Raw genomic sequence first — 26,739 nt, 5'->3', positions numbered from 1 at the left:
AGCACTGTCAAATAAGTAAATAAATGTACCCTGGGCTTTCTTCTACTAGAGCTGCCTGGCACCTACCTCACCCATATTTCCCTTCCCTCAATCAGGAAAAGTGCCCACTCCAGGCTAACTTTTGGTTGGATTTTTCTGGGCTCGTGCTAAGACACTGAGGCCTGGACAGGCGTCTTCAGGGTTTGATGTTTGGCAGAGCAGTGAGGCCACAGGGTTCTGACCACATAGCCAGACTGGAGGCCAAGCAGCCTGGGTTTCTGCACGCCTCTGGCGCCATGGGGCAGTGTGACCTTGGGCTGCTTCCCTCCAGCTCCCCACAGCAGTGTGGTCTCCGGCCCACCTCCCTGCTCTTGCTTGCTGTCAGGACTCCTGGGCAGAGATCACATGTGAACTGGTTCCCGCTCCCTTGCAGGTCCCAGCTGGGCCCATGGCGTGGGCAGAGTGGTGTGTCTGGCTGGCCCCCCCATTATCACAGTTTCAAGTCCTAAGACTTCTTCCACAGAATGTCTGTGAAGGCTACTTTCTTATATCAATCTCTGCGGGAAGATCTCCCCTATTTTCATTTTAAATGGGGGTATGGGGGGGTGGGTGCTGAGTAGTGATTACATCTGTTGAAGAGCTGATTATGTTTGCCCCCTTCCTCAGTAACCAGCCCTGACTCCCCATTGCCTATAGGATCAAGGATATTCAACTCCTTACTTAGCTTTCAAAGACCAGCTCAAATAGCACTTCTTCCAGGGAGTCTCCCTAGATTCCTCTGGCTTCACACAAGCAACCCCAGCAGAAGGAAGCATATATGTGTATGCACCATTGGCACTGCCTACTGCCATGCTATCCCTGCTCACACAGTGTGCTAGACGTGTTTGCCGGATCACCATCCTGGCACCCACACTGTTGTCTTAAGGCAGGGGTTATGTCTTGCACTCATCAGCCTCCTTCTCCCATGCTCCACACACAGCAGGCTCTTGGGAAGGGGAGCTCTGTGGCAAGAGACTGAAGAGAGAGAGAGAGGGAATGACCAGGCAGAGAAGGCAGGAAGAGAACAAGAGGAAGGAGCAGGCCCTGGGGCAATGCACACGTAAAGCATGGGTCTCCGGTGGGATGCCATGACCCTGTCCCATGTTACCGTGGGTGCAGTGTGATTTTGGATGCATGTGGTCCCCAGCCCACCCACCCAGCGTTTCTCCTGCACATTGTAAGAAGCCAGATTGGGGGCTTGGGGGGAATGCAGGAGGCCTCAGGCTCTCCATTGTGAAGAGGAAGATGTATGCTGGCCCGGCTGGCTTCCTTGTGGCCACGCAGAGCCATATGCCACCACACAGCTTTGTTAATGTTTAAGACCAGTAGGTGGGGATGTGTTATAAACTTGGTGGCAGAAAATGAGCTTTATTGGAATCCATTCCGAGGAAGGCTGGGTGCTGGGCTGGGAGGAAGGGAAGGCATCGTGAGTGCCAGAACTGGACTTGTCTGGAAAATACAGACCTGGATGCTGAGGGTACCACCACCCATCCCCAAGGTTTGGCTCAGCTGCCGGGGTGGGAATCTCACTGTCTCCCTACCTGTAACCAAGCGACCACAAACTCACTGAGTCACCCCGTGGCGTGGATGTGCAAATGGACATGTAGGGGCAGGGACTGGCCAAGGTCACTCGGCCAGTTAAATCTGGAGTCAGAATTAGCCCCAGAGCCTAAATGGATTGGCAGCTTGCCCCAGGCTTCTCGGCAGATGCCACCACCTAGGTCATCCCCTCCGCAGCCTCTTCCAGAGAGGCATTTCTGGTCCCAAGCTAGGTTCTGGTAGCCATCGCGGATACAGCTGAGCAAGCACAGTGAAAGAAGCATGGAGGGCATTGAGGGCTCTTCCTTCGCTTGCTGCCTGGAGCTCTACAGCCCCAGTATTCATATTCAAGCTCTACAGCCCCAGTCTTCACATTCAAGCTCTAAAGCCCCAGTCTTCACATTCAAGCTCTAAAGCTCCAATCTTCACATTCAAAGCAATCTGCAATCATAATCCTAAGGTTGCAGGATACCCGGGTCCAAACCCCAATCTCCCAGATTTACTGTATAGCCCAAGAAAGCCTCTTTCTCCATAGTCTTATGTTTCTCCTCTGCCAGTAGCGAGGAGGAGGATGTTCTCAGGGCCCCATCCAATTCTTGATTAGGGATATTGGGAAGGTTTTTTGTGTTGTTGTTTTTTGTAATGCTGGTACCAGGGCTTGAACTCAAGGTCGGGATGTTGAACTTTAGCTTTTCCACCAAAGGCTGACCCTCTACCACTTAAGCCGCAGCTCCACTTCTAGCTTTTTGCTGCTTCACTGGAGATAAGAATATCTTGAACTTTCCTTCCTCTGGGTTGACGTTGAACTTAGATCTTCAGATCTCGGCTTCCAGAGTAGCTAGGATTACAGTGCCCAGTTAAGAAGCCCTTCCTTCACCCTCCTCTTTTCCCGGCCTCTCTCCATGAAGGCCTTCGGCAGATGCGAACAAGTAGATGCAATCCGCCACCCCTCCCCTCCCCAGGGTCTTCTCCCTCCTTCCTTCCCCAGGCTCCACACAGAATTTTAATAAGAAATTAATGAACCAGTTGTGTGCATGTGTGTGTGTGTGTTTTAAAGAAAATAGATGTCTTCTGCTATTTTCCTCCTCTGTCTTTTATAATGCAAAGAAAAGCCTCCTTTATCCAGTCAGCTGGCTAAGCCTACTCCAGCAGGGCTCAAGGACAGGGGTGTAGGCATAAAGCGGCCACGCCTGGCCACACCCAGTGTCTAGAGGACAAATAGGCTGCCCAGATCAGAGGGAGACAAGAGAGGCCAGTAAAGCGAAAGAGGGACCAGCTAGATGAGAATGATAGCACCCACAGACTGAGAGTCTAGCAATCATTCTATCGCCTCTGCATGCCCCACACTCGCTTCCCTCTCTACCCTAGGCCTGCTGGCTAGTGGACAGACAGCCCAGCAGGATGAAGTAGAAAATGGAAGCAATTACCTAGATAATTCAATGCTTGTTGCACGAATGAATGAATGCAAAAAAATATGAATAATTCAGTGTAGAAAAAAGTAGAAAAGATAATTGAAGAAAATCTCTCTTTTTTTTGCCTAAATTATGTAGGTAATTATCTGCCTTTTGGAAGTTCTCCTTATGTATAAAATTTGGAGTTCTTCCTGTTGCATTCTTACCTGTACCTTTTTTGGCCCAAAAGGATGGACAACTGGTTTACTCTTTTCTTTGGTATGGTTTTCCCTATTCAGTTCACACTGAGGACAGCGGTTAGGATGTGGACTTACTAATGGAAGGTGTCTTTTTATCTGTTTCCCTGGGCCTATCTCTCGGTGGTCATCAGAGCTGAAAGAGATATGCTCCAGGTCTCCACAATGGAGGGTTGTCTCTTAAAATAGTGCTGGTTCTCTGGATCATCTCCATCCAAGAATTCCAGATGTGAATACCATCAGACCCAACAGGGCAGGACCTAGGCCTAGAAAGAGCAAGCAGCTAAGAGACACCTGCCCTTCACCTTGATTGAACTCCTCCCAGGACCCACCCTGAAGCTGGCTAGCATTTAACTAGAACCAGCCACAGCCTGTGTGTACCACTCTGGTTTTTGGAAGAAAAGAAGGTCGGAGGGGAGAAAAGGAGGGAGGAAAGGAGAGAAGGATCAAGAGAGGAAGGGAAGAAGGGAAGGAGGAGGCTGAATTGAGCCATCCCTGAGGTCCCTGATTTGATCAGGGAGGCTCAGCCCTGGACCTCACCGGTGGCCAGAGCCCCTTGAATGGTGAGAGTCTGTCAGTGAAAGTTGACAGGACCCTGCCCCCCAACCCCCACAGGCCTCCTCCACCTCCGGAGCTGTGGGGAGCCTGGCTGTGGCCCAGATTCAGTGTATTTTTGGCGGCTTGGTTCAGATGACGCAGCTGGTTCGTCACAGCAGGATCAAGGTATCCGTGGGAGCTAGAGTGCAGGCACACACTCATGCACACCCACTCCGGCTCACTCACTCACACCTCGCTACCCAGGAGAGTTCTGATCGCTCTCTGCATTTCAGATCTGGGGTTCTATTCGTTTCTCACAGCAGCTGCTACCTAAAGACTGCATTGAGGTTCCCACTTCACAGAAGGGAAACCGAGGCTCCAAAAAGTTCCTGGCCACACCAGCTCAAGGTCAGGTTTTCTGACTCCGCACATGGAGATTCCTGCAAACAGACACAGGGATCACACCCCTGAGCCAGGCATGGGGGCAGCACCTCTTGTTCACCCCCCCCTTGCTCTTTCTTTCCTAGCTTCTTCTAGTCTCTTTCCTAGCTTCTTTCCTAGTCTCTTGAATGAGATGTTCTTTTTCATGTCAGAATGTTGGCATCTGCCAACCCTCTGACCAGAACACTCTTCCACTACCCAGCCTTCCATCCAGCATGTGTCCACCATTTTCCTCTAGAAGGCCACTCAGGTTCTCCAATGAACAAGCACCCACTGCCCCCATGTGCAGATTTATCCTGTTTTTAATTGTGTGATGCTTCTTGGTATCCCTACTGGCTGAGTCCAATGGATTGAGATAGCTTATGACTGCCTCCCTCCACCCTCTGGCATATAGAGGATCTTTGATGAATGGTCAAATTAAACAAACATGAGCCATGGTGCACCCTGGTACCACAAAGACACCCTCCTCATCACTCAACAAGCATTAGGTTACTCCTACTACTACTTACTATTGCTACTTACCAGCCATGCTTCTGGGCATTAGGATATAACAAAAATACTAGAACTCCGGAAGCCTATAGCTTTTGTATTGTGTGAGGGTTAGGGGGCAGAGGATAATAATAAATGATATGCATTAGAAGGCAGAAGTCGTGGCAGGGGGCAGAGTATAGGTGCTCACACCTGTAATACCAGCTACTCAGGAGGCTGAGATCTAGAGGATTGTGGCTTAAGGTGAGCCTGGAGAGAAAACTTCGCTAGATTCCGTCTCCAGAAATAACCAGCAAGAAGCAAGACTTGAAGGAATGGTTCAAGTGATAGAATACCAGTGTAGCAAGTATGAGTCCCTGAGTTCAAATCTCAAGGCTAATTCAAAAACCATAAGAAAGAAAGGTGAAAAAGAAGGAAGGAAGCAAGGTAGAAAGGGAGGAAGGGAGGGAGGGAGAGAGGGAGAGAAGGAAGGGAAAAATGGAAGGAAGGAAAGAAGGAAAGAAAGGAAGGAAGGAAGGAAGGAAAGAAGGAAGGAAGGAAGGAAGGAAAGATTAGGGGAATTGGGAAATTTGAGAGGTGTTTGTGGATGGATGTGGAGCATAGAAATGAACCAATCCTTTGAGCTTGGAGTTGAAGGAGGGGGGAGGAAGTGAGCCTAGTGAATAGAACATCCCCACACCTATACCCAGAACAGGTCTTGGACAGCGGGTGGGGCCAATGAAGGACCCAGGGATGTGGCCATTCAGGGAGCAGGAAGGAGGCTGGAGGGGCGGGGCAGTGGGAGGTGGGTGGAGTTGGAGTCTACACTCTTGGGTCTGGGTGACAGTGGCCCTCAGGCTGAGTGAGCTATGTCATGGCTGTCCTGATGGAGGGCAAATGCCAACCGTTCTTATCTCTCATTTGAGACTATGCCAATTTTTATTTCTCTCACACACAGATTCTGATCTTCTAACTAATCAGCTACCGTCACAAAGAATCAGCTCCCAGGGGTTGTAGGGTTTGCCTGTGCTGGCTGGCTCCTTTGGCCAGATTTAACAGGACTCTGCTTTGGGGGAATGGCAGTCAAGAGGCAGGGCCCTTGTGTTCAGAGATTGCACAACCCCTTTCCCTTAAGTCCCAGAGAGCTGTGCTCTGGGTCACCTGCTGCTCTGACCTCTGTATAGATCGTTGTATGTCCGCAGGCATCCTGGTTGGTGGCCTCCTCTCCCACCACCAGCTACTTGTCACTGTAAAGCTATTGTAGCCCATGTCTCTTGGTAAAGCAGACCACCATTTCATCCCCTGCCCTATCTTTTCAGGGGACACACAGGCTTGTGGGGGGTATTGTCCGATAGGAAGGAAATCTTGGATTGGAAATAGAGGGAGGGAAATGCTATTTTCTCAGCTGCCAACACAGCAGAGAAATGATCTCAATTTTCTGTGCTATTCTCCACAGGAGAAAAACTGCCGGCAGCCAGCCCATGCATGAGAGGTCTGAGCCTGCTAGGGACTGGAAGCTGGGGCTGGGGGAGGTGGTGATGACAGGGAAGGCTGTCTAAACAGAGGGAGTGCTGGGTTCCCAGCAGGGCACTGCTAGCCTGGGCCATTCTACCTCAGCTCCAGACCCCCACCAGCTGCACAGCTGTGTCTGAGCGGCCACAATGTTATTACTTTAATTGTGTGTGCGCACATGCACACGTGTGCAATGCATGTATGTGTATGTGTGCACATGTTCATGAACACACACCTGTATTAGGGCTTGAACTCGGGGGGCCTGAGTCCTGACCCTGAGCTTTCCTGCTCAGACTGATGCTCTACCACTTAAGACACGGCTCCACTTCTAGCTTCTCTACTTCTGCCCAATTGGGCTTCAGACCTCATTCTTTAGATCTCAGCCTCCTGAGTAACTGGGAGTACAAGCATGAGCCACCAGTGCTGGGCTCTCTTACTTTAATAATTACTGAGTAGGTTAATATCATTGTACATCTGCTATGTGATCCATAGTAGAATCTCAGTGTGAACTCTGTTGAGTTTGGACATAGTCTCCTCCCCGATCTCATGCCTGGAGACCAGACTGTCTGGCTTTGTTGTTTCCTGTGTGGTTTGAGGCAAGTTACTTACCCATGCTGTGCTTCTCTATTTTCATTTGCAAATGACTATTGGAGTACCCCACTTACAGGGCTGTTATGATGACTCAATGAGTTGTTACACGTCAAATATTTAGAATCATGCCTGGCACAGTCTGAAAGTGGAGAAGTGACAGTTGTTAATATTTTGCTATTAATGTTATCATCAGTGCCGAGCACCGTATTGAGTGTAACGATGAAGGAAATGGGATGATCTGTCCCGGGAGGAGTCTCTAAGATGGTGTGAACTAGGGAGAGGAGCTGCATCCGCAAAGATTGTGATCAAACACAGTCACAGACACTGTGAGAGAAACCCAGGATGTGGTGGGAGGAGAGGGAGATAATCCATAGCTGTGGGAGAAGCCGAGGGAGGCTTCTCAGAGGAGGTGCCACTTCAAGAATCCTTAATCAGGGGGCTGGGAAGGTGGCTCAATGGTAGAGCGCTTGCCTTGCATGCATGAAGCCCTGGGTTCGATTTCTCAGCACCACATCAGCAAAAAGAAAAAAAAGCCGGAAGTGGCGCTGTGGCTCATGTGGTAGAGTGCTAGCCTTGAGCTGAAGAGCTGAGGGACAGCGCCCAGACCCAGAGTTCAGGCCCCACGACCGGACCCCCCCAAAAATAATAATCCTTAATCAGGTTCTAGATTTCTTTCTCTGAAGATGAATCAGTCAGCACCTCACCTATGTGTGATACACACCGGGAAAGACAGAAACTAGGGGAAAAAATGGATGCTGGCCTTTAGCAGCCAGACTCTGGGTGGAGAACAGTCAGGGTAAAGAATACAGGGTTCGAGGCAAAATATCAGGTGCGTGGTTAGTAATATTTTTAAAATTTATTTTCATTTTAAAAATTTATTATTTATTTATTTATTGGGGGGTGACACTAATATTGGGGCTTGAACCCAGGACCTGCTACTGTCCCTTAGCTTTTTCACTCAAGGCTAGCACTCTTAGCACTTGAACCACAGCTCTGCGTCTGGCTTTTTGGTGGTCAATTGGAGATAAGCATCTCCTGGACTTTCCTGTGCCAGGTGGACTTTGAACCTCTCTCCTTAGATCTCAGCTTCCTGGAAAGCTGGGATTACAGGCCTGAACCACCAGCACCCAGTTTTGTTTTGTGGGTTTTTTAAAGTTCTTTATGCAGATGGTCTCCTAGAACTGGGGACCCTGCATTCCATGGAGTTCTAGAGAGCAGTAGAGAGTCATGGAGGGAAGGAATGACGTGATCTAAGGAGGAGTCTCCAGAATCACTGCCCAGAGACAGTTTGCAGGCTGCTGTAGAGTGGATAGGAGCGGTGAGAGTGACTGATCGGGGATTGGGATCATGAGATGGGAAATGGCCACAGGTGCCAGCCTTAGCACCAACAGATGGCAGAGAGGCCACTTTGGGAACCAGAGGGATGGGTGTGCTTGTGAACAGCCGGCTCCACCACTTCCCAACACTGTCCAGCTCTCTAAGACTGGATGGACCATGGGAGTTGGGGGCCTGCAGTCCAGAGGCTCAGTGTGGAGGAAATGCTTTTTATTACTTTCACAGCCAAGATTTGGGGAGTGGGAAGCACAGGCCCCGCTTGTCACTCATAGCCAGTAACACCCACTCTGCAGTGCAAGAGTCTTTATAGAGCCTTGGAGAAAGTGGTCCAATAGGATTGCCCAGAGACAGTATCTCCCTTGCTCTTTGTGATGTATGCCTACCTGTCCATCAGCCCAACACCCAGGGACACAAAAGACAAGCCTATTCTAGGGTCCCTTCAGTTTGAGGGACCCCAGAATGGTTGTGGGTTTTATTAATTTTTTTTTGTTGGTCATGGGGCTTGAACTCAGGGCTTGGGCACCATCCCCGGAGTTTTATTGCTCAAGGCCAGTGCTCTAACACTTTGAGCCACAATGCCACCTCCAGTTTTCTGGTGGTTCATTGGAGATGAAAGTCTCACAGACTTTCCTGCCCAGGCTGGATTCAAAGCGTGATCCTCAGATCTCAGACTCCTGAGTAGCTAGGACTACAGGTGTGAGCCACTGGCACCCAGCTTGGTAGTAGGATTTAAATGGCACTAGCAGGTTCCAATCCTCACCTGCCACAGTGAAACTAAGTGAACCAGGAGTGGGGATTTGGGGGGGAACTTATTTCCCTGAGCCTAGGTTTCCTTGCCTGAAGTGTGGGGTGATAGCATCATCTTTCAGGTCAGCATGCTGCAAGATGGTGGTGGGAAACTGTGGAGGCACTTGGTACAAATGCCAGCACCTGCCACAGGCCCCAGGTTGGTTTCCTGGCCTGGTACCCAAGTTTGAACTCAGGGAGCCTTGCACCTGCTTGGTTTGCATGTTGGGCTGGTACTTTACCACTTGATCCATACCTCCAACATAGCTTTTTGCTGGTTAATAAGAGGAGGAGTATCTCAGACCTTTCCTCCTGGACTGGCTTCAAACTTTGATTCACCCGAATTTCAGCCTCCTGAGCAGCTAGGATTACTGGCAAGAGCCACTGGGTGATTTCCTTCCTTTCTTGCTTGGAGCTAGGCCTTGCCACCTGCTGAGATGTCAAGACCCTGCCAAAGACTTCCTGGAAAAAACGTGTTTTTTGGTAGCTGAGGTTTTTCTTTTTTTATTGTTTTGTTTAGTTTGGGGTTTTTTGTTTTGTTTTGTTTTGCTTTGCTTTGATGCTTCCTAGCAACATGCTGCTGGGTTGGTTGGTTTTGTTTAAAGCAGCAGTGACCAGCTGTTGGTCCCTGTCCTGTCTCTACTCCTTTCCTGACCAAGAAGACAACTGCAGACATCACCCTATGTTCACAAAGCCTCTGCGACCCACCTCAGTGGAGCTTTTGTTGCTGGGCCCCACCTGACAGCTGGTCTCTGCAGCCCTGGCAGGGAGGGCATCTGGATAACAAAGCCATAACCTCCCAAAACTCCCATCCCTTCCCACACACCACTCAGAGAAGGCACCCCCTTGTCAGAATCAGGGAGTTTTAGAGATCAGGCCAGCCTTGTCCCGCAGCCTGAAAGCATTCAGGGACCAAACCCTGAGAACCCCGGTTCCAGAGCTTCTGCATCCACTGCTGGCCAGTGACCAAGTGACCTTGGACCACCAACAATGTGCTGCAAAATCTCCTCATCCCATAGGGCGGGTGTGCTGTAGCTGAGGTCATGGTCCCCACCCGGCCTCATGAAGTTAAGTAAGAAGTCACTGTGACCTCTGTTTGATTCCAAGTGGGACTGTTGGTGCCCAGGAGCCTCTGAGGATTACTTTCCAGCAGGCCTGACCCACCCAGTGACCTGCCCTTCCTCTCCCCCACACCCCAACCAGGTCTCAGTCTTCCCCTCCCTCTGCTATTTGCTCCTCCCCTTCTTAGAGGGTTCCTGCCTCACCAGCTGTGCAGTCTGGGACCAGCCCTGCTTCTTGATAAGGTTCAGTGTTCCTGCCTTAGAAGTCTGGGTGGTAGTGGGTGTGGGCGGTGGCTCACACCTATAATCTTAGCTACGCAAGAGACTGAGATCTGAGGATCATGGTTCAAAGCCAGTCAGGGCAGGGAAGCCCAGGAGACTCATCTCCAATTAATCCCAGAAGAAATCAGAAGTGGATCTGTGGCTCAAGCAGTAGAATGCTAGCCTTGACAAAAAAAAAAAAAAAAAAAGCTCAGGGACAGTACCTAGGCCCAGAGTTCAAGCCCCAGGACCAGTATAAAACAAACAAACAAACAAAAAGCCCCAAACCCTCTAGGTTACCAAGTCACTCAGCACTGCCCAACAGAACTCTAACAGGAACCACATATCTGATGTAAATTTTATCTGATTCAGGAAGAACAAACATGAAATCAATGGGCTCCACTTGAATATTGATTTTTAATAATATTAATTCTTATTACTTAATAGTATTTGAACCGAAAGATCTGAAACATTATCACTTGAGCATGGAAAGAATCCATATAACACATTTTGAGTGTGACATGTGGAGTTCTTCCTTCCTTCCTTCTTTCCTCCCTCCCTCCCTCCCTCCCTCCCTTCTTTCCTTCCTTCCTTCCTTCCTTCCTTCCTTCCTTCCTACCTACCTTCCTTCCTTCCTTCCTTCCTTTTCTGTTACATTCTTGCATGTCTCTCCTAGACCCAACAGCCCCACAGCTGGGATAGGACTCGGTTCACTGGCTCTGCAGCCTTACATGGAGGCCCTGCTGGGCTCTGGAGTCAGCCTGCTGACTCCCCATGACCACATTCCACCCTCCTTCCTGCACAGCCTACTTGGAAGTCCTCTACCTGCTCAGGGCCTGCATGCCCTTCCCAGTTAGCAAGAATCGTAGTGGTGATCACATCCTCCCTCAGACAAAGGCAGCTGTGATCAGGGCTGGGAGGAGCTGCTCTTTCCCATTACCTCCAGAGGTCCTATCTCCCTAACCCACCAGGACAAGGTAGAATGCACAGGCTCAGGTCCCCTTCCTGCTTAGAACCTTCCACCAAACTGGGAGTGAAAGTTGACATCCTTACTGAGGCTACCAATGTAATCATTGTTTGTTCCTTCTCCTGACACCGCCTCTCCCGACTGCCCAGCCTGGTCACCTGGCTTCCTTGCTGTCCCCAGCTTACCAGACACAATGCCTCAGGAGTTCCTCTGCCTCTCCTGGAATGCCTTCCAGGTCTCTCTAAAATACTTCTCACTAGATTTTCCCTCCCTGTCTATCCTTTACTCTGCTCTGTCTTCCTGTACACTATGTATCAACATGGCTAAACATCCCCAGAGGAACAGGTGCCCCTTCTAGCGGGGACCATATCTCTTTTTTCTCAAGGCTGTACCCCAGCATCAGAACCAGGGATGGAAACTTGTTCTGTCCTTATTTGTGAGTTGAAGCGATGGCTCCCAGAGGCCCCTCCATCCTCCCACCATCTTTTCTCTTCCTATCCAGGGAGCCACTAAGAATGCTTTTAGTCAATCACTAAATGAGTGGCAAGGACCAAAGGTGGAAAAATTCTGTCATTATCTGTCCAACCCTAGCTGTGTGGTCTTAGGGATATTGCCTGCCTTCTCCGTGGCTGATCACACACTTATACCATGCATAGACTGCTATGTGGTGTGGTTGTCATGAACGCATGAGTCAATATCCACTGGGAACTGTGGTTGAGTTATGGTACGTACTCAGTAAATAGTAGCTGCTATTCAGTGGTTGCCTTTGGAGTGGGACTCCTCTGTTACTTCCCCCACCCCTGATACCACAGTGCCCTGGCTGTGGGTGTGGCTCAGTGGTAGAGCACCTGCCTAACACATGCAAGGCCCTGGGTCCCATCCCCAGCACCATAGAAATAATCACAATGAAAGAGTACCTCTTAAAAGTTAGAGTGATCAGTATCCCCTACCCCACCCCCCAGGTGGGGTCTGTGTCACTGCTGTTTTCCAGAGCTTCTAGTTCATCTGTAAGTCGTGATCCCAGGATTCAGTGAACCAAGACATAGGAGTCTCAATGCTTCATACACAGGGGACCCCCGTGGGTATTCTTAAACAGAGATGCTGTCCCTTGCCGCATGGTCTGGACCCGACGATGGGAAAGCAAGACCAGCCCTGGCCTCCTTGTGAGTGCACAGATAAGGCCATGATGCTCTGTCTGTGCCCTGGGGCACCGCCCAAAAGCCTCCTGCACTCTACAGTCTCCTCTGTTCTGGGCAACCTCTCGAAACTTACAGGAACTTGCGCCAGGGAAGCTCAAAGTGTCTTTGGCCTCCTCTCATCTGGAATCATCGCTGTTTTAACGATGAGAAGACTAAGGCCCAGAGACACAAGGAAGGGTCTTAGCTCACAGTGGTCAGGAGCTAGGAAGCCAAGACCTGTGGAGAGGGTGGACACAGCATAGCCAAGGACCACCTGGAGGAAGCTGGTTGGTCATAGATGTGGATGTCCCCAGCTGGTGCTGTGTTGAGGGAAAGGCCGAGCCTCAGCTGGTGTGATGTTTACATGAGGTAGCCAGAGTCTGTCCCCAGGCATGCATCACCCATAAGTGTGAGGTACAAACTATGGAGAGAGCTTCATTAAACACAAGACCTGAGTGCTTGTTTTCCTCTCCACTCCCCTCAATAGAACCCTCACCCTTCTTCCTATATGGTACATTCATGTGTATCACACACATGTGTGCGTGCACATGTGGAAGAGAGAGTTCTCTCTTGTCTGGGGTGTGTGCATTTAAAGGTCAAATTCTGACCCCTGGACTCCCCCCAACACACACACCCTTGCCCCCCCCCCCGCCATGACCAAGGAGCAGGGAGCCGTTGGTGGCTAATTCAGTAATAGATGCACATACCTGACCCCATGCCAGCTCCATCTTGCAACTGGATCATCATGATTCCCATTGTGTTGATGGAGAAACAGAGGCTGAGTGAGGGGAAGTGAACTCAGGAGCTGGTAGGGTGGGGCTTGGTCTCTGGAGACCATGCTTCCCCTTCCTCAGGTCCTGAACCACTCCCTCCAGCTCTGGGTTGCTGGATCCCAAGCCCCCTGCTTCTTCCAGCCTCTGATGTGGAAGATGAACAATCCCTACTCCACTCAGTCCCCCCTGGGAATCTGAGGCACAAGGTAGCTTCCTTCCTCAAGTGTCAGCCCTCTGTCCCTGCTGCTTCTGTATCCTTGGTTCCCCCGCCTCAGGTGTGGAGGTACACAACCCTGCAGCCCCTCCTTGTGCACAACCTACACTCTCCTCCGTGTCCCTGCAAAGCTGATTTGCATAAGCCATCCCCAGGCCCTGCCTTTAAAAGTATTCATCTTTTCTCTTCTCCCTAAACGGCCCCTAAATGATTTCTGTAAATTGCTCTAAGTAGCTCCAAAAAAAAAAAGGGAAAAAAGAAAAAGGAAGAACGAAATAATAATAACTCAGCTACTGGCTGCCTGACCGGAATGCCGATGATGTCTCTCCCGCTTGGCCACAGCAGCGCCCAGCTCCTTCTCTTCAAGGCCTGCAGACTCTGCCCCTCTGCTCCAAGGCCTCAGAACTGAGCCTCGTCTCCTCCCTTGAGCAGGAGGCTGCCCTGCTCAGGACTGTGACCTCCATCAGTCATGGAGGCAGAGCACATCAGCACCCTCCCCCGGTGGTAGGAACTGCTCCAGAGAAACTGAGCCTCTCCCATCAGACTAGGGGCTTTTCCAGGCTGGGGAAACTTGAGAGCTAGAGTTCTGCATCTCATTTCCTTATAGAGCTTTGTTTCTTCTAGACTGAGAGCATACATGGTCATTCATTCATGCATTGGCTCATTCATTCATTCACCCCACCAAACTTTCTTAGATACTCACTGTGTGCTACACCCTAACTGGATACATACACATCCTCTGAAAGAGCTCCTGTGCCTAAGACCTCAGGGTGTGGCCCTGGCTGTCCTTGGGGTGGGTCGGGCCTGTGAAGGACCAGCACTGAGGTCACACCCCATGGTTGTGAATCCAGCCTCAGGCCTAAGCCACCATGGCTGACCATCACCACCACAGCCTCAGTCAGTGTGGGCTAGGGAGGGGCCCTCTGAGGGAGGGAATGTCTCCTATGGAACTCTGTTGTGGCCCTGCGGCCCTCAGAATCCCCCCTGTGCCCCTCCCCATGCAGCTGTACCATCGCCTGGCTCTAGGGGCAAAAATGAAGGGACCTTCCTTGCACTCCAACTCTGAAGTAGCTTTGAGCAAGTCCTTTCCCTGCTCCTGGACCTCAGTTTCCCTGTCTGCGATATGATAAGACTGGATGGGAAATGTGATTTTTCTAAAAACACCTTTAGCCAGGGGGGAACTATATAATATATGCAATGTGTAACAGAGCGTAATATATTTATATCACACATATGCAGCATCCATGAGCTATGACAGATCAATGCACACTGCCGGCTGCAGGGGGCAGGGTGGAGAGGCCTCCCCGAGATCTCATTAGTTCCCCCTTCCTCCATGACAGCCTTGAGAAGCCCCCAAGGAGCCAGCTGGCAGGCCTTGGGTCCACTTCCTCCCTCCCTGAGGGCTACTGTGCTACCAGGGGTCCAGCTGATACTGCTAATGGATGGGTCTCACACCCTTCTGCCCCTTTCCCTATGACCCCCCTCTGTTACCCAGAGGAGGTAAAGATGCCTCTCTCGGCCCCTGGTGTGGGGTCCAGTCCCTCATTAGAGCCATGGGCAGGAGAAACTCGGGAGGTGGCAGGCGGGCACCCGGGCCAATACGACCCGACAGTAGGCAAATTGTGCCGGATGAGATGGAGCTGTTTGTCATCCTCCATCCTCCATCCCGTGTGTGCTCACTCTCCTATGCCAAGGAGCAAGGAGGAGAACAAACATAGACACAGGCCTCTGCTCCCTCTCTGATTTAATTGGAACCCAATTAAGTGAATAATTGTTACAAATGTGCAATCACCTTCCACCAGCGTGGGGGTGTGGGCCTGCATGCAGCAGCAGGATGGCCCTGGGCTAGCAGTCAGGGCTTCGCGGCTGTTTCTTCTCATTCTTCCTCCAGGAGAAGGGGGTGGGAGGCAGGGTGGTCAGCAGAGCTCTCCATCCCAATTCTAGGTGTCAGGAGATCCGGGCCAGGCCCTGCGATTGACCCCTCCGTGCCACACACATCCTGCCATTTGTCTGCATCCTGGGCCAAGTTCACCAGCCCAGAGTTCACAGGCACCAGTTCACAGGATCCTGCCTGAGCCCAGGCACATGGAGATAAATGACACACCTTTGAAATAAGTCAAGGTACAGATGTGGGTACCGGGAAGGACAGAGAGGGAAAGGCCCAACCTGAACATCAGGAGCCTCAGGCAAAAGCTTTACAGATGGACAGATGGGTTCTCCGAGCTGTCCAGAGTGGCTCTTGTCTGAGAAAGCAAAAATGGAGGTTTCTTCATAGCAAGTGGGGTGCAGAGAATCAGAGCATGGAAGACAAATGGCTTGCATTAGGGAGCAACCTAGAAACCTGCGTAAGGACCCCCCCTTCCCCAGTCCCCATTGGCACCACCCATCAGTGGCACCCACTGACCTCCAGTCAGCCATCAACTGTGTCACCATGGAACCATCTGTGTGTGTGTGTGTGTGTTGGATGCTGTTGCCGTGGTGTCATGGAGCGAGGGCACAGAGGGGAGACACAGATGTGAATCGTGGTCCTCAGGACTCAAGGAAAAGAAAACAGAACAGCCAGGCAGGAGGTTTTCAATCACAGTGACACACTGAGGGGTATATTTGAAGCAAGGGGACCCACATCCTAGCCTAGAGATTGCAAATTTGTACCCGGTTAATAGGAAACTAGGAAAGAAACCCAATTCCAGGGCACAACTTCCTAGTGTATCAGGAGGCAGAAGGAAGAGGGAAGGGGCCATCTGTATTCTGACAGTTGGGCACCTGGCCAATCTGCCTTGTACAGAGCAGGGAGGTGGAGCATAGAATGTACATTGGCAAGAGGGTTTTAAAATGGTTTTGAGCCGGGCACCAGTGTCTCATGCCTATAATCCTAGCTATGCAGGAGGCTGAGATCTGAAGCTCATCGTTCAAAGCCAAGTTGGGCAGGAAAGTCTCTTTTATCTTCAATTAACTACTCAGAAAAAGCCGGAAGGGGTTCTGTGGTTCAAGTGGTAGAGTGTTAGTCTTGAGCACAGAGAGGCTCAGGGACAGAGCCCAGGCCCTGAGTTCAAGCCCCAGGACCTGCAAAAAAAAAAAAGATTTTGAGAGAAACATTTTCATTCACTATCTCCTTCAATCCCTCTCTCTTTCTTGCTCTTTCTTGTTCCCTCTCTCTCTCTTACACACACACACACACACACACACACACACACACACACACACATTGTTCCCTAATTGGGTCCCCAGAGCTCAGGAGAACCCTCCTAGAACTACCATTGTGCCACATCAAATACATAGTTGGTTCCTTGGACAGTTACTGGAAGACTTATGGGTGACATCTGTTGAGTGGGGTAACCTGGGAATGTAAACGCTGAGAATTACTACAAGCTGAATATGCCCTCTCCAAAGACCAAACTCTAAAATAGTCTAAACTCTGAAACTTTTGGAGTGTTGATGTCACATACCCAGAGGGAAATTCTACTCCAGATCTCAGAGGACCCCGACAGTCAGAAAAACAGGTACCTTAAGAACACTGCAGGAAACTCCCATCAGGCTATGTGTTTGAAAGATGCACAGACCACCATTCCTCCCAACATCTCACCAGGTATACAGAGAAAAAGAGAGAGAGAGAGTCTTGAAGAGAGTGCAGTCAGAGGCCACAGAGGGCTCTCTACCTGCACCCTGGTAAAGGTTTTTTGGGGGTCCCTACCGACTTCATTCCAGCATTGAGAGACTCTGAGGCCTGGGCTGAGACAGCTATTCTGTTGCCCTCCACAAAGTCCAAGAGGCACCATCTTCTCCACAGAAGTCCTGTGATTAGAGCACCCACACACTTAGGGTCCCAAAGAGACCTTCCCTTTCCTAGGGGCTGCTTTTGACCAGGGGCTTGAGGTCCCAGGTCAGGCATCTCTACTGCAGCCACACTGTCAGCTAGCTCTTTAGAGCTCTGACCACAGGCTGTCTTTGTCCCCTCAAAGTCCCAGCCCTGCCTCCAGCTGATGGAATACCCCAGAGAGGCAGCCATTCACAGGGGAGATGACCCTGATGGCCTTGGGGGAGGGGACTGTCCCTTACCACACAGGGTGACAGTGATTAAATGCACCAGCAGCTGGGCTGTTGGGCCTTCTCTCCTGGCTGCTAATTTGGGTCAATTAAGCCAATTTGTCTTTGTTGACGGAAGTCCCTTCTAGGTAATGGCTCTGGCCCCACTGGGGCCTGAGTGGACTGAAAGCGAGGACAGGCAGCCACTAGCTTCAAGATTCCTTTTCTCCCTCTCCCCTCAGGAAGCCCCAGGCTCGGGGATCTTTGGGGACCTCTGACCCCCACCATTGTCCAGGGATCTGCACAGCCATCAGTCTACAGCTGCCCCCCCCCAGAGTTTACTGTCTTCCAGGGCATTAGGGCTCCTCTAGAGGGAACTGTGGAAGGAGAGGGATCCAAGCCCAACATTCAGACTCCAGCCAGTGCTCCACTGACATTATGGGTACCAGGTACTTACTGGCTCCTACAGTTTCCCCAGGGCCCTGAAGCTGTGGTCCAGAGGAGTCCTGCTGCCAGGGTCCCCATGGGGTGGTTTCCAAGGAACCCCCTTTCTGTGGTCTGGCCTCGCCTGCTGCCCTGCGCCATTATCCCTTTGTTACTTTCTTCTTTTAACATTCTCTCTCTCTCTCTCTCTCTCTCACACACACACACACACACAATATTCTCAGGATGAGCATGTGTGTGTGTGTGTGAGAGAGCACACACACAATATTCTCAGGATGAGCATGTGTGTGTGTGAGAGAGAGAGAGAGAGAGAGAGACTTGAGTTTGAACTCACAGCCTTGTACTTACTATGCAAGTGCTTTACCACTCAAACCATGCCTCCCTCCCTTTTTGCCTCAGCCAATTGTCAGGAAGAAGCTCACATTTTTGCCAAGGGCAGCCTCATGATGTAATCCTACGTTTGCCTTGTGAGTAACAGAGATGACAGAAAGGAACTACCCCACCCACTTTGTTCTTTGAGATGGTGAGATAGGGTCTCACTAACTTTTCACTCAATCCTCAATCCCCCTTGTCTCAGCCTCCCAAGTAGTCAGATGACAGGCCTGTGCCATGGTGGGTGCCCTGCTTCCTGACAAATCCCTCTACACTCCACCTACTAGGAGTCTTCTCAGCTTCCCAAGTGAGAGCGACACCCCTGCACTGCACACCTTGGGAAGCTCTGTCAGCCGCTTACAGGCCTGTCCCCCTTGGAGACCAACTGTGGCCTCTCCAAGATCCACCTGGCACACGGCAAACCCTTTAAGGACCAAATAAGCCATCAATAAATGAACACCCTTGGAGGAAGAGATAAGCCAAAGTCTATCGAGAATGATTTATGATTAATCGTCACTGGCAGCATGTATTACTGAGTGCTCGCTCTAAGTGTGCCAGGCACCATGGTAGGCCAGGAGGCCCCAGCAGCTCAGCCCTACAGTGACCACCCTTGGGTGGGGGATGTATTTGTGTTTTTAAGGTCATATGGCTGAGGCCCAACAAGGTTAAGCAACTTGCTCAAGGTCACACCGCTGAGAAGAAGCAGGACTGAGCTTGGAGATGGGGCAGGGGGGAGGTAGGAAATCTCTGAGGGTCCAGAAGCTAACCTGGCATCATCAGTGCTGAGCCCAGCTGCCCTGGCTGCTCAGGGTCACTGATGGCCCTGCAGGACCCAGCAGGTGAAAGGGTTGCATAGGGTGAGGGGGCAGGGGCGGCCATGCCCCTCCCCTGCTGCTTGAGTCACTGCTTGTGTTTCCTGATGTAATCAGCCATGAAGTCCTAAGTGAGCAGCCTTGGGTCCCTGGCACCCAGCTGTCACACGGGCAATTGGGGCTCTCGGACCATGAACCGTGTGATAAGTGAGGCTGGACCCGCTCCGGAGCCACACTGCACTTCAAGACTGGATCCAGACAAAGTATCTCCATTTGTCATCGGGAGTCAGGGGCACTCTGTACTCTGGCCTCTTTGGGGAGGACCAGGCGGGTCTTCACCAACCCAAGCCCCACCTGGACACTCACATAGTCCACCCCTGACCTGCTATCCAGCTTGCCATTCAGACAGACAGACCAGGCTCTGTCCTGTGGCTAGTGCAAGCCACGCCCCCCCCATGGGCAGAGGAAGGGCTGAAGGTGGTAGAATTTCCCAGGCCAGTGAGAGCTCCAGGACTCCACGTGTCTAGGAAAGGAGCTAAATGTTGTGGTGACCCTCCTCCTGATGTTATGGACTGCAGCCAGGAGAATTTGCTTCTTGTGAGCTGCCCAGGTGTTGGAGGTATGGCTGAGCCAGGCTGAGCTCCACTGGCTGGATAGGTCCTGCTCTGTCTACCTTCCTCCCTACCTGTTTGCATAAGGCCCCAATTGGGATGCATTCTTGTCCTGGTGAACAGGCTTAGTGGTGCAAGCACATCTGCATTGTCTGTGTGTGCCCTATAGGCTGGAGTCTCATTAGCTAAAGTCTATGGGCAGAGCAAGCCCCAGGTCAGGAGCAAGGGAAGGGCTCTCCTCCCACAGGCCATCACCAGCCTAGGGCTTGTCTTACTATTTCAGGGCCTGAGGAATTTTGCACCAAGTAGATATGGCAACCAACACACATCTTTAATCCCAGCTATTCAGGAGGCAGTGGTCAGAGCATCACAATGTGATGGACCCAGGCAAAAGCATGAGACCCTATCTGAAAAACAAACTAAAAATGAGAAAAAAGGAGGGGGTAAAAGGAGTCGAGCACCAGTGGCTCACGCCTGTCATCCTAACTACTCAGGAGGCTGAGATCTGAGGATTGAGATTCAAAACCAGCCCAGGCAGGAAAAGTCCATGAGACTGTTATCTCCAATTAATTACTAAGGAAAGCTAGAAGTGGAGCTGTGGCTCAAGAGGTAGTCTCAGCCTTGAGCACAAAAGCTCAGGGACAGCATGCCCAGGTGCTAAGTTCAACTCCCGGGACCAGCACAAAATATAAAAAAAAAAATTGGATGGGAAGAAGGGACAGAAGGGACTAGGGGTGGTCTAACAAGCCCAAGACTCTGAGCTCAGTCACCACCTAAAAAACAAATAAAATTTTAAAAACAAAAAAGTTTGGACCACCCAAGAATATAGAGGTCCAGAAGTCAGAACTGGAAAGGGCCTGAGCCACTGCAAGCACAGGAACTCATGCTCTGGGACCTGGAGAGACACACCTAAGTCACACAGCAAGGGCTGGAAAAGAACCACCTGGATGAGCATTCTAGATTTTCTCTACCACTCAACTTTACCTTTCCTCCATGACTGCTGGAAAAGCCCATCTCTAGGAAAGAGGTGCTCAGCCCAGCCTCAGCTCCTGTTGGGGTCCCTTGAGAGAGGGAGGGACTAAACCACATAAGGCTGTGGGCAATAGCCTACCGAGCTGATAGTTATGCATCACCATAACAAGAGGCTGAGATAATTATGATCATATTCATGTAGAATAAAGGTTGATTTCTACCAATAGCCTTGAACATTCCAGTCCATGATAGACTAGCACCTTGCAGCCAAAGCAGGTACAGAGCAAAACTGCTCTCCTCCTGGCCAGAAAGTACAGAGAGAAAGATGAAGAAGCTAGAGGTCCCACAATTCCCTTCAAGGCCACGCCCCCAATGACCTGAAGACCTCCCACTATAGGTCCCGCCTCCTAAAGGTGCCACCATTCCCAGTGCCAGTTTGAGGACCAGGCTTTTACTACATGCATGGGCCTTTGGGGTGACATTCCAAGTCCAAACCATAGACTTCCCTAATGAGCTGTTTTAAGTTCCTCCAGCTTCAGTCCCATCTTCCCGACCTGTCCCTTGCAGGGCAGCCTCCCAGAGTGTCAAAGGTGGGTGGCATTCATGGCAGCCTTCTGCCATACAGGAGCATCTCTCCAACAGAAAACAGTGAGACACAAGGGTCTGGGATCCTTCTGTGGACCCACCAGGAACTCACTACCCGACTAGACAACCCTTTCACAGCCAGGGTAGCTAAGAAATTACTCATTCTGTTTTACTTCTAAGCCTGCCTTCCCACAAATTCCATCCACCAATCTCACTCAATCTGTATTTAGGGAAGTCTTACCTCATGTCAGCTGGGGTCGGGGGACCCACATTCTTTTTTTTCCTTACACCAGGTGATTTTCCAGGTCTCTGCAGACACCAACTGTGCATTCAATGCACTTGTGAGACTGTGTGTCTAGCCCCAAATCTACAGAGATCGCTCTCACAGGTTAAGGGTGTAATCCACAAGACTGTCCTCTGCAGGAGATGCCGATTGCAAGGATGGGATGGCCAGAGTTCCCACACTTCTGTCCCTCTTCACTACCATTAACCTTTCTTCAGACTCCATGGTTGTGTCATGGCTCAAACAACTTGGGCAACATTGCCTGCTCTTGCCAGTCCATTGGGAAGGATCTAAGTGGGTGGCTCAGAGAAGAAGTGTCTAGGGTGAGATCTGGAGGAGTCCCGCATGCAGGGTCCTCTGTCCCTATCACCATCCTATATTCCACTAGTCAGCCACTCTCCAGCCCTGCAGTTGAGGTGTTCCCATACTGTCAGGAGTGAACCAGTCAGTGGTCATTGGTGAGCAACTCAATCTCCAATCCCCGGCTCCACCCAGAGGTCAGGGGGTGGGGCTGAAAATCCCAACTCTCTCATCATCATGTGCTTAGTTCCCCTGGCAACCACAGCATCCTCTAGAAGTCAGCTCATTAGCATAAACTCTGGGGTGGTTGAAAGGGACTCATTATGCATATCAAAGGATTCTCCTCTCACCCCTAAAACGGAGCAATAACGAGGGTTTTTAGAAACTCTGTGCTGGGAACAGAGGGAAACAGAGGACAAAGACCAAATACATGGTTTTATGAAACCCAACCTTGCTCTTCCACAGGACTTTTGCAGGTGCTTTGGTATTAGACCCAGATCTGAGTTCCAGATCTGTAATCTTGGACCTTGGATGGCTGAGGTGTTTTGTCCTCTATTTAAACTTGAGAACAGCAGGATTTCAGTGGCTCATGCCTGTAATCATGCCTGTGTGTGTGTGTGTGTGTGTGTGTGAGAGAGAGAGAGAGAGAGAGAGAGAGAGAGAGAGATCAGAGTATCTCATCTCCAATTAATTAGCAAAAATCTGGGTTGGAGACATGGCTCAAGTGGTAGAACACCAACCAAGACTGCTCACTCATGAGAGGGCATGAGGCCATAGTTCAAACCCAGCCCCATAGAAAGAAAGAGAAAGAAAGGAAGGAAAGAAGGGAGGAAGGAAGGAAGGAAGGAAGGAAGGAAGGAAGGAAGGAAGGAAGGAAGGGGAAGGGAGGGGAGGAAGGAAGGAAGGAAGGAAGGAGGAAGAAAGGAAGGATGGAAGGAAGGAAGGAAGGAGGGAAAGAAGGAGAGAGAAAGAGAGAAAGAGAGAAAGGGAGAGAAGGAGGGAGGAAAAGAGAAAAACAAGAAAGAAAGATTTCACGTGCATATTCTCTGGTGGGACCATGGAAGGCACAGAACACAATGAAGGCAGAGGACACAATGAATGGTAGTGTGGCTGTTCCTGACTCGCTTTGGAAAATGAATTCGCATTTAGCACACATGCACCTTCTATTTATTTGTTTATATGGGAGGACTGGTTATTGAACCCAGGACCTCATGTATACTAGGCAAGTATTCTACCATTGAGTTACATCCTAAACCCAGACTTTGACCTGAGTGGGACTTTATACCCTTACCCCAAGTTGGAGTATACAGAGAATCACTAGGATTATGACTCTGTGGCCTGCCCATCTCAGACTGTGGATGGAGGTGCCTGGCGACAAGACCAGCTGTGGGCATTTCAGGGCACATAAGAGCCCTCTCTTGGCACCAGCGTTTGTGTGTTCTCGCCTAGACTCAGAGGGTTGGAGAGAGCCTCAAAAATGTCCAGTTGAACACTGACATTTGGGGTCAGGAGTCTAGGGCAGTAAAGATACCACAGGAAACTTTCCCATTAGCCCTCACAGTAGACACCATGAATCAGCTGATTCACCGGGTGCTGGTGGCTCACACCCATAATGCTAGCTAGCTACTCAGGAGGCTGAGATCTGAAGATCGAGGTTTAAAGCCAGCCCAGGCAGTGACGTTAGTGAGACTATCTTCAATTAACCACCTGCAAACTGGAAGAGGAGCTGTGGCTCAAAGTGGCAGTGTAAAATGCAAGCCTTGAGCAAAAAAGCTCAGGGATAGTGTGCAGGTCCTGAGTAAACTCAAGCCCCAGGACCGGCAAAAAACAAAACAAGAACATTTAGCTACATCACTGGGCAGTTCCATTGTTTCCCCAGCCTTGGCCTGCTGTCTGAGTGGATGTGAGGAGGGAAGAAGGGAGGGAGGGCAAGGCATGCAGCCATCCATGGTGCCACTCTCCTCCTGCTCAAGAATCTTACTGATGCCAGGTGCTGGTGGCTCATGCCTATAATCCTAGCTACTCAGGAAGCTAAGATCTGAGGATGGAGGTTCAAAGCCAGCCCGGACAGAAAAGTCCATGAGCCTCTTCTCTCTAATAAAAACCACCAGAAAACCAGAAGTGGTGCTATGGCTCAAATGGTAGAGCACTTGCCTTGAGCTGAAGAGCTGAGGGACAGAGCCCAGGCTCAGAGTTCAAGCCCCACAACTGATAAAAAGAAAAAAAGAATCTTACTGGCTCCCCATTGTCACAGCATAGTGAGCAAACTTTGAAAGGTACAGGATCCATTCTGGAATTGCTGTGTAGCAATGCAGGGGAGAGCCGTAAAGGCAGCCCTGGGACCTGAGTCACTTCACAGAGCCCCATGGCTCCAAGGGACAAGGAGCCCCTAAAACCCATGCCCCTCGCCCCGGGTGCCATGTTGCTAGTCCAGTTTCAACACTACATGCCCACCATCAGTCCCTGACCCCACTCTCTACCCTCTTCTACCTGAGACCTCCAGACCCCGCCCAGCTCCCCACTTCACCCAGCCCCTGGCTGAATTTCTGCCCTGGGGTCATGAACAGCCTTCCAACTCCTCCTCCCTCGATCAGGATGCCCGGTGAGTGGGCCCTGCCAGCCGGCTGGCAGCGAGCCCAGGGAGCCACGCTCCTGCACAAGCTCCCAGCACTGCCCACCTTTTAGCACGGTTATTTATGTACGTGCCTGGGCTCCTGTTAGCCAGCACCTTCCTTCAGGGCAGAACCGATCTTCTTTATCTCTGTCTCCCCTGGCGGCTCCCAGCAGGGTCTTTGCAAAGCAGGTCTGGATAAATATTTACTTGTTGAATGTGTTTTGAGCATCTGTCAGTCTCAAGCTGCCCTCGTGGTGGACCAGACACTCTGGCCACACTGAGGAAGTCAGGGTTCCTGCCCGGAGCAAGATCTCCATCTAAGAGAAAGTAGAGCATGCAGAGAGAAGTACAGAACAAAGGGTCCAAACAGCTCCACTGTCCAATGCCTGCCCTCCCTCTCAGGGGTAGTCAAGGAAGACCTCCTAGAGAAGGTGATGCCTGGAAGAAGACAAGGACAAGTGGAAGGCGGTTCAATGTGTCCAGTGCACAGAGGAAACAGCATGGCCAAGGCACAGGGCAGAGTCAAAATTAGACTGCTGTCAGCTCAGATACAGTGTAAGGAGAGCCAGGCTAGGCTCTATACTTGGGCCTTGGCTCAGGGAGGTGGAGAGAGCAGAGCCAGTCAGGGAGGGGCCCTGGGGGAGCTGAGATAGGGAGGGAGAAGGTATCAGGTGAGCAAAGCACTGGTCCCAGCTCCCTGTTCTTTTCACCTGTCCCATTTTGTGGATGGAGAAGTTGAGTCCGGTTCTGGTTCTGATTATCCAGAGGCAGGCTCAGTTCTCAGGAACCTTCTTCCTCTTCCCCATTCCGAGAAGCACTCGGGGCTCAGGCCTGCTGGACACTGCAGGCACCAGTGTGTGGGACTGATAGAAGACAGAGGTGGCCTCATTCTGAGGATGGACAAGAGTCCCGGGCAATCCAGGGAAAGCTGGTTCTTGTTCTCCAGGAAGTCATCTCAACCCGAGTCTCCACTTACAGGGTGCAAGGCCCTGACACCTCCTTGTAGGTGGCCAGGCCCCAAACCCCACTCCCAGCATGTACCTGGGCTTTCCTGGCTAAGCACCTGGTTCTTGAGGCTCCTTAAACTCTAGCCACGAGCCGGGAGCTTCTGGGATCGCCAGGAAGATGGAGATGCTTGTAACTGACATGGAGAACCAGCCAGCACCTCATGAGTCAGGAGACAAGCAGGGATGAAGAAGAGGGCACCTCCTCCCGAGAGACAGGGGACCTTACCCACCTGAGATTGCTCTGTGTGGTTCTCTGCTGTGCCCAGCCTGCAGCCCTGATACAGCCTCCACTTAGAACTGGGGTTCTAGGTGCCACCCACCCTGCACTAAGACCTTGGAGCATCCTCCCATCTTTAAGCTGTAATACCAGTGGGGACCAGAGCAGAGCTACCCTGGAAACAGCTGAGCTCCTCCACTAAGCCAGTGCTCTGTGGACTCGGGAGAAACTACATTTTCCATTTTTTTTATAACCATGCTGCCCTCCAGAGCGGCTCAGGGCCTGCATGGATGGGCTGCTTCACAAATGCCAGGCCCCAGCACTCCCATGACCTAGGCCCAGGGCCAAGGGAAGTCAGGATGGCTGATGAGGCCCACCCTCTGCTGTGTGTGCTTCAGCAAGCCTCTTAGCCTCTCTGAGCTCCCATTCCTTCCTCTGTAAGAACAAAGGAGGCCACATCCTCAAGGTTATTACCAGGGCAGTGCCACACGGAGTCCAGTGCTTAGCACCCCAAGACTACCTCTGAATATTATCTGGACCCTTCAGGGCCCACCCTACATAGCAAGGCCCCAACAGTTTGTTCTAGCCCTCAACCTACAGACCTCCACCTTGGGCCCAGCTCCAACCTCACCCCCACTCATCCTGTCAATGCTGGAATTTCTCTCTCTTTCTGTCTCTCTGTCTCTGTCTTTCTGTCTCTCCCTCCCCCCTTCTCTGTCTCTGTCTCTGTCTCTCTCTCCCTCCCTCCCTCTCTCTCTCTCTCTCTCTCTCTCTCTCTCTCTCTGTTGTTTGTGGCTAATTGTTTATTAGGAGATGCAGGCGGCTGCACCAGTGGGGAGACTCAGCTTGCTTGGCTATAATTAGGATAATGCACATTAGTCATTTAGTGTAACTCTTGGCCTCCCTCCCCCGCCCCTGCCCCTCCCCCACTTCCTGGCTCAACCAGGCAAACAGGTCCCCACCTCCCTCCCCAGCCTCCGCCTGCCCTGTTCCCTCCTCCCTCCCATTGCTCCTCTCTCCCTGTCTGCCCCCCCCCATACACAGAGGGATTCTCCTGCCTTTCCTCCCTCTCCATTCCTGCTTGCTTCCTATGTTCTTTCTCTGCCTCTCCTCTCCCTCTACATCTCCACCACTCCATGCCTTCAGCCTCTCTTTCCTGGAATCCAAGAA

The 26,739-nt window shown here is 51.1% G+C and overlaps 1 protein-coding gene across 1 annotated transcript in view; it reads left to right on the top strand.

Moving 5' to 3' along the window:
- The first annotated feature begins 275 nt into the window (after nt 1-275).
- The window catches only part of Tmem132e (transmembrane protein 132E), a 49,290-nt gene continuing 22,826 nt past the window's right edge, over nt 276-26,739 (top strand). The window contains exons 1-3 of the mRNA XM_013016283.1: nt 276-359; nt 3,821-3,928; nt 4,036-4,150. Of these exons, the coding sequence (XP_012871737.1) occupies nt 276-359; nt 3,821-3,928; nt 4,036-4,150 (307 nt within the window). The remainder of the gene's footprint in view (nt 360-3,820; nt 3,929-4,035; nt 4,151-26,739) is intronic.

The sequence above is a fragment of the Dipodomys ordii genome, unplaced genomic scaffold (genome assembly GCF_000151885.1).
Source record: "Dipodomys ordii isolate 6190 unplaced genomic scaffold, Dord_2.0 Scaffold31, whole genome shotgun sequence".
Lineage (NCBI taxonomy): Eukaryota > Metazoa > Chordata > Mammalia > Rodentia > Heteromyidae > Dipodomys > Dipodomys ordii.
This window is presented reverse-complemented; position numbering and strand designations above follow the sequence as displayed.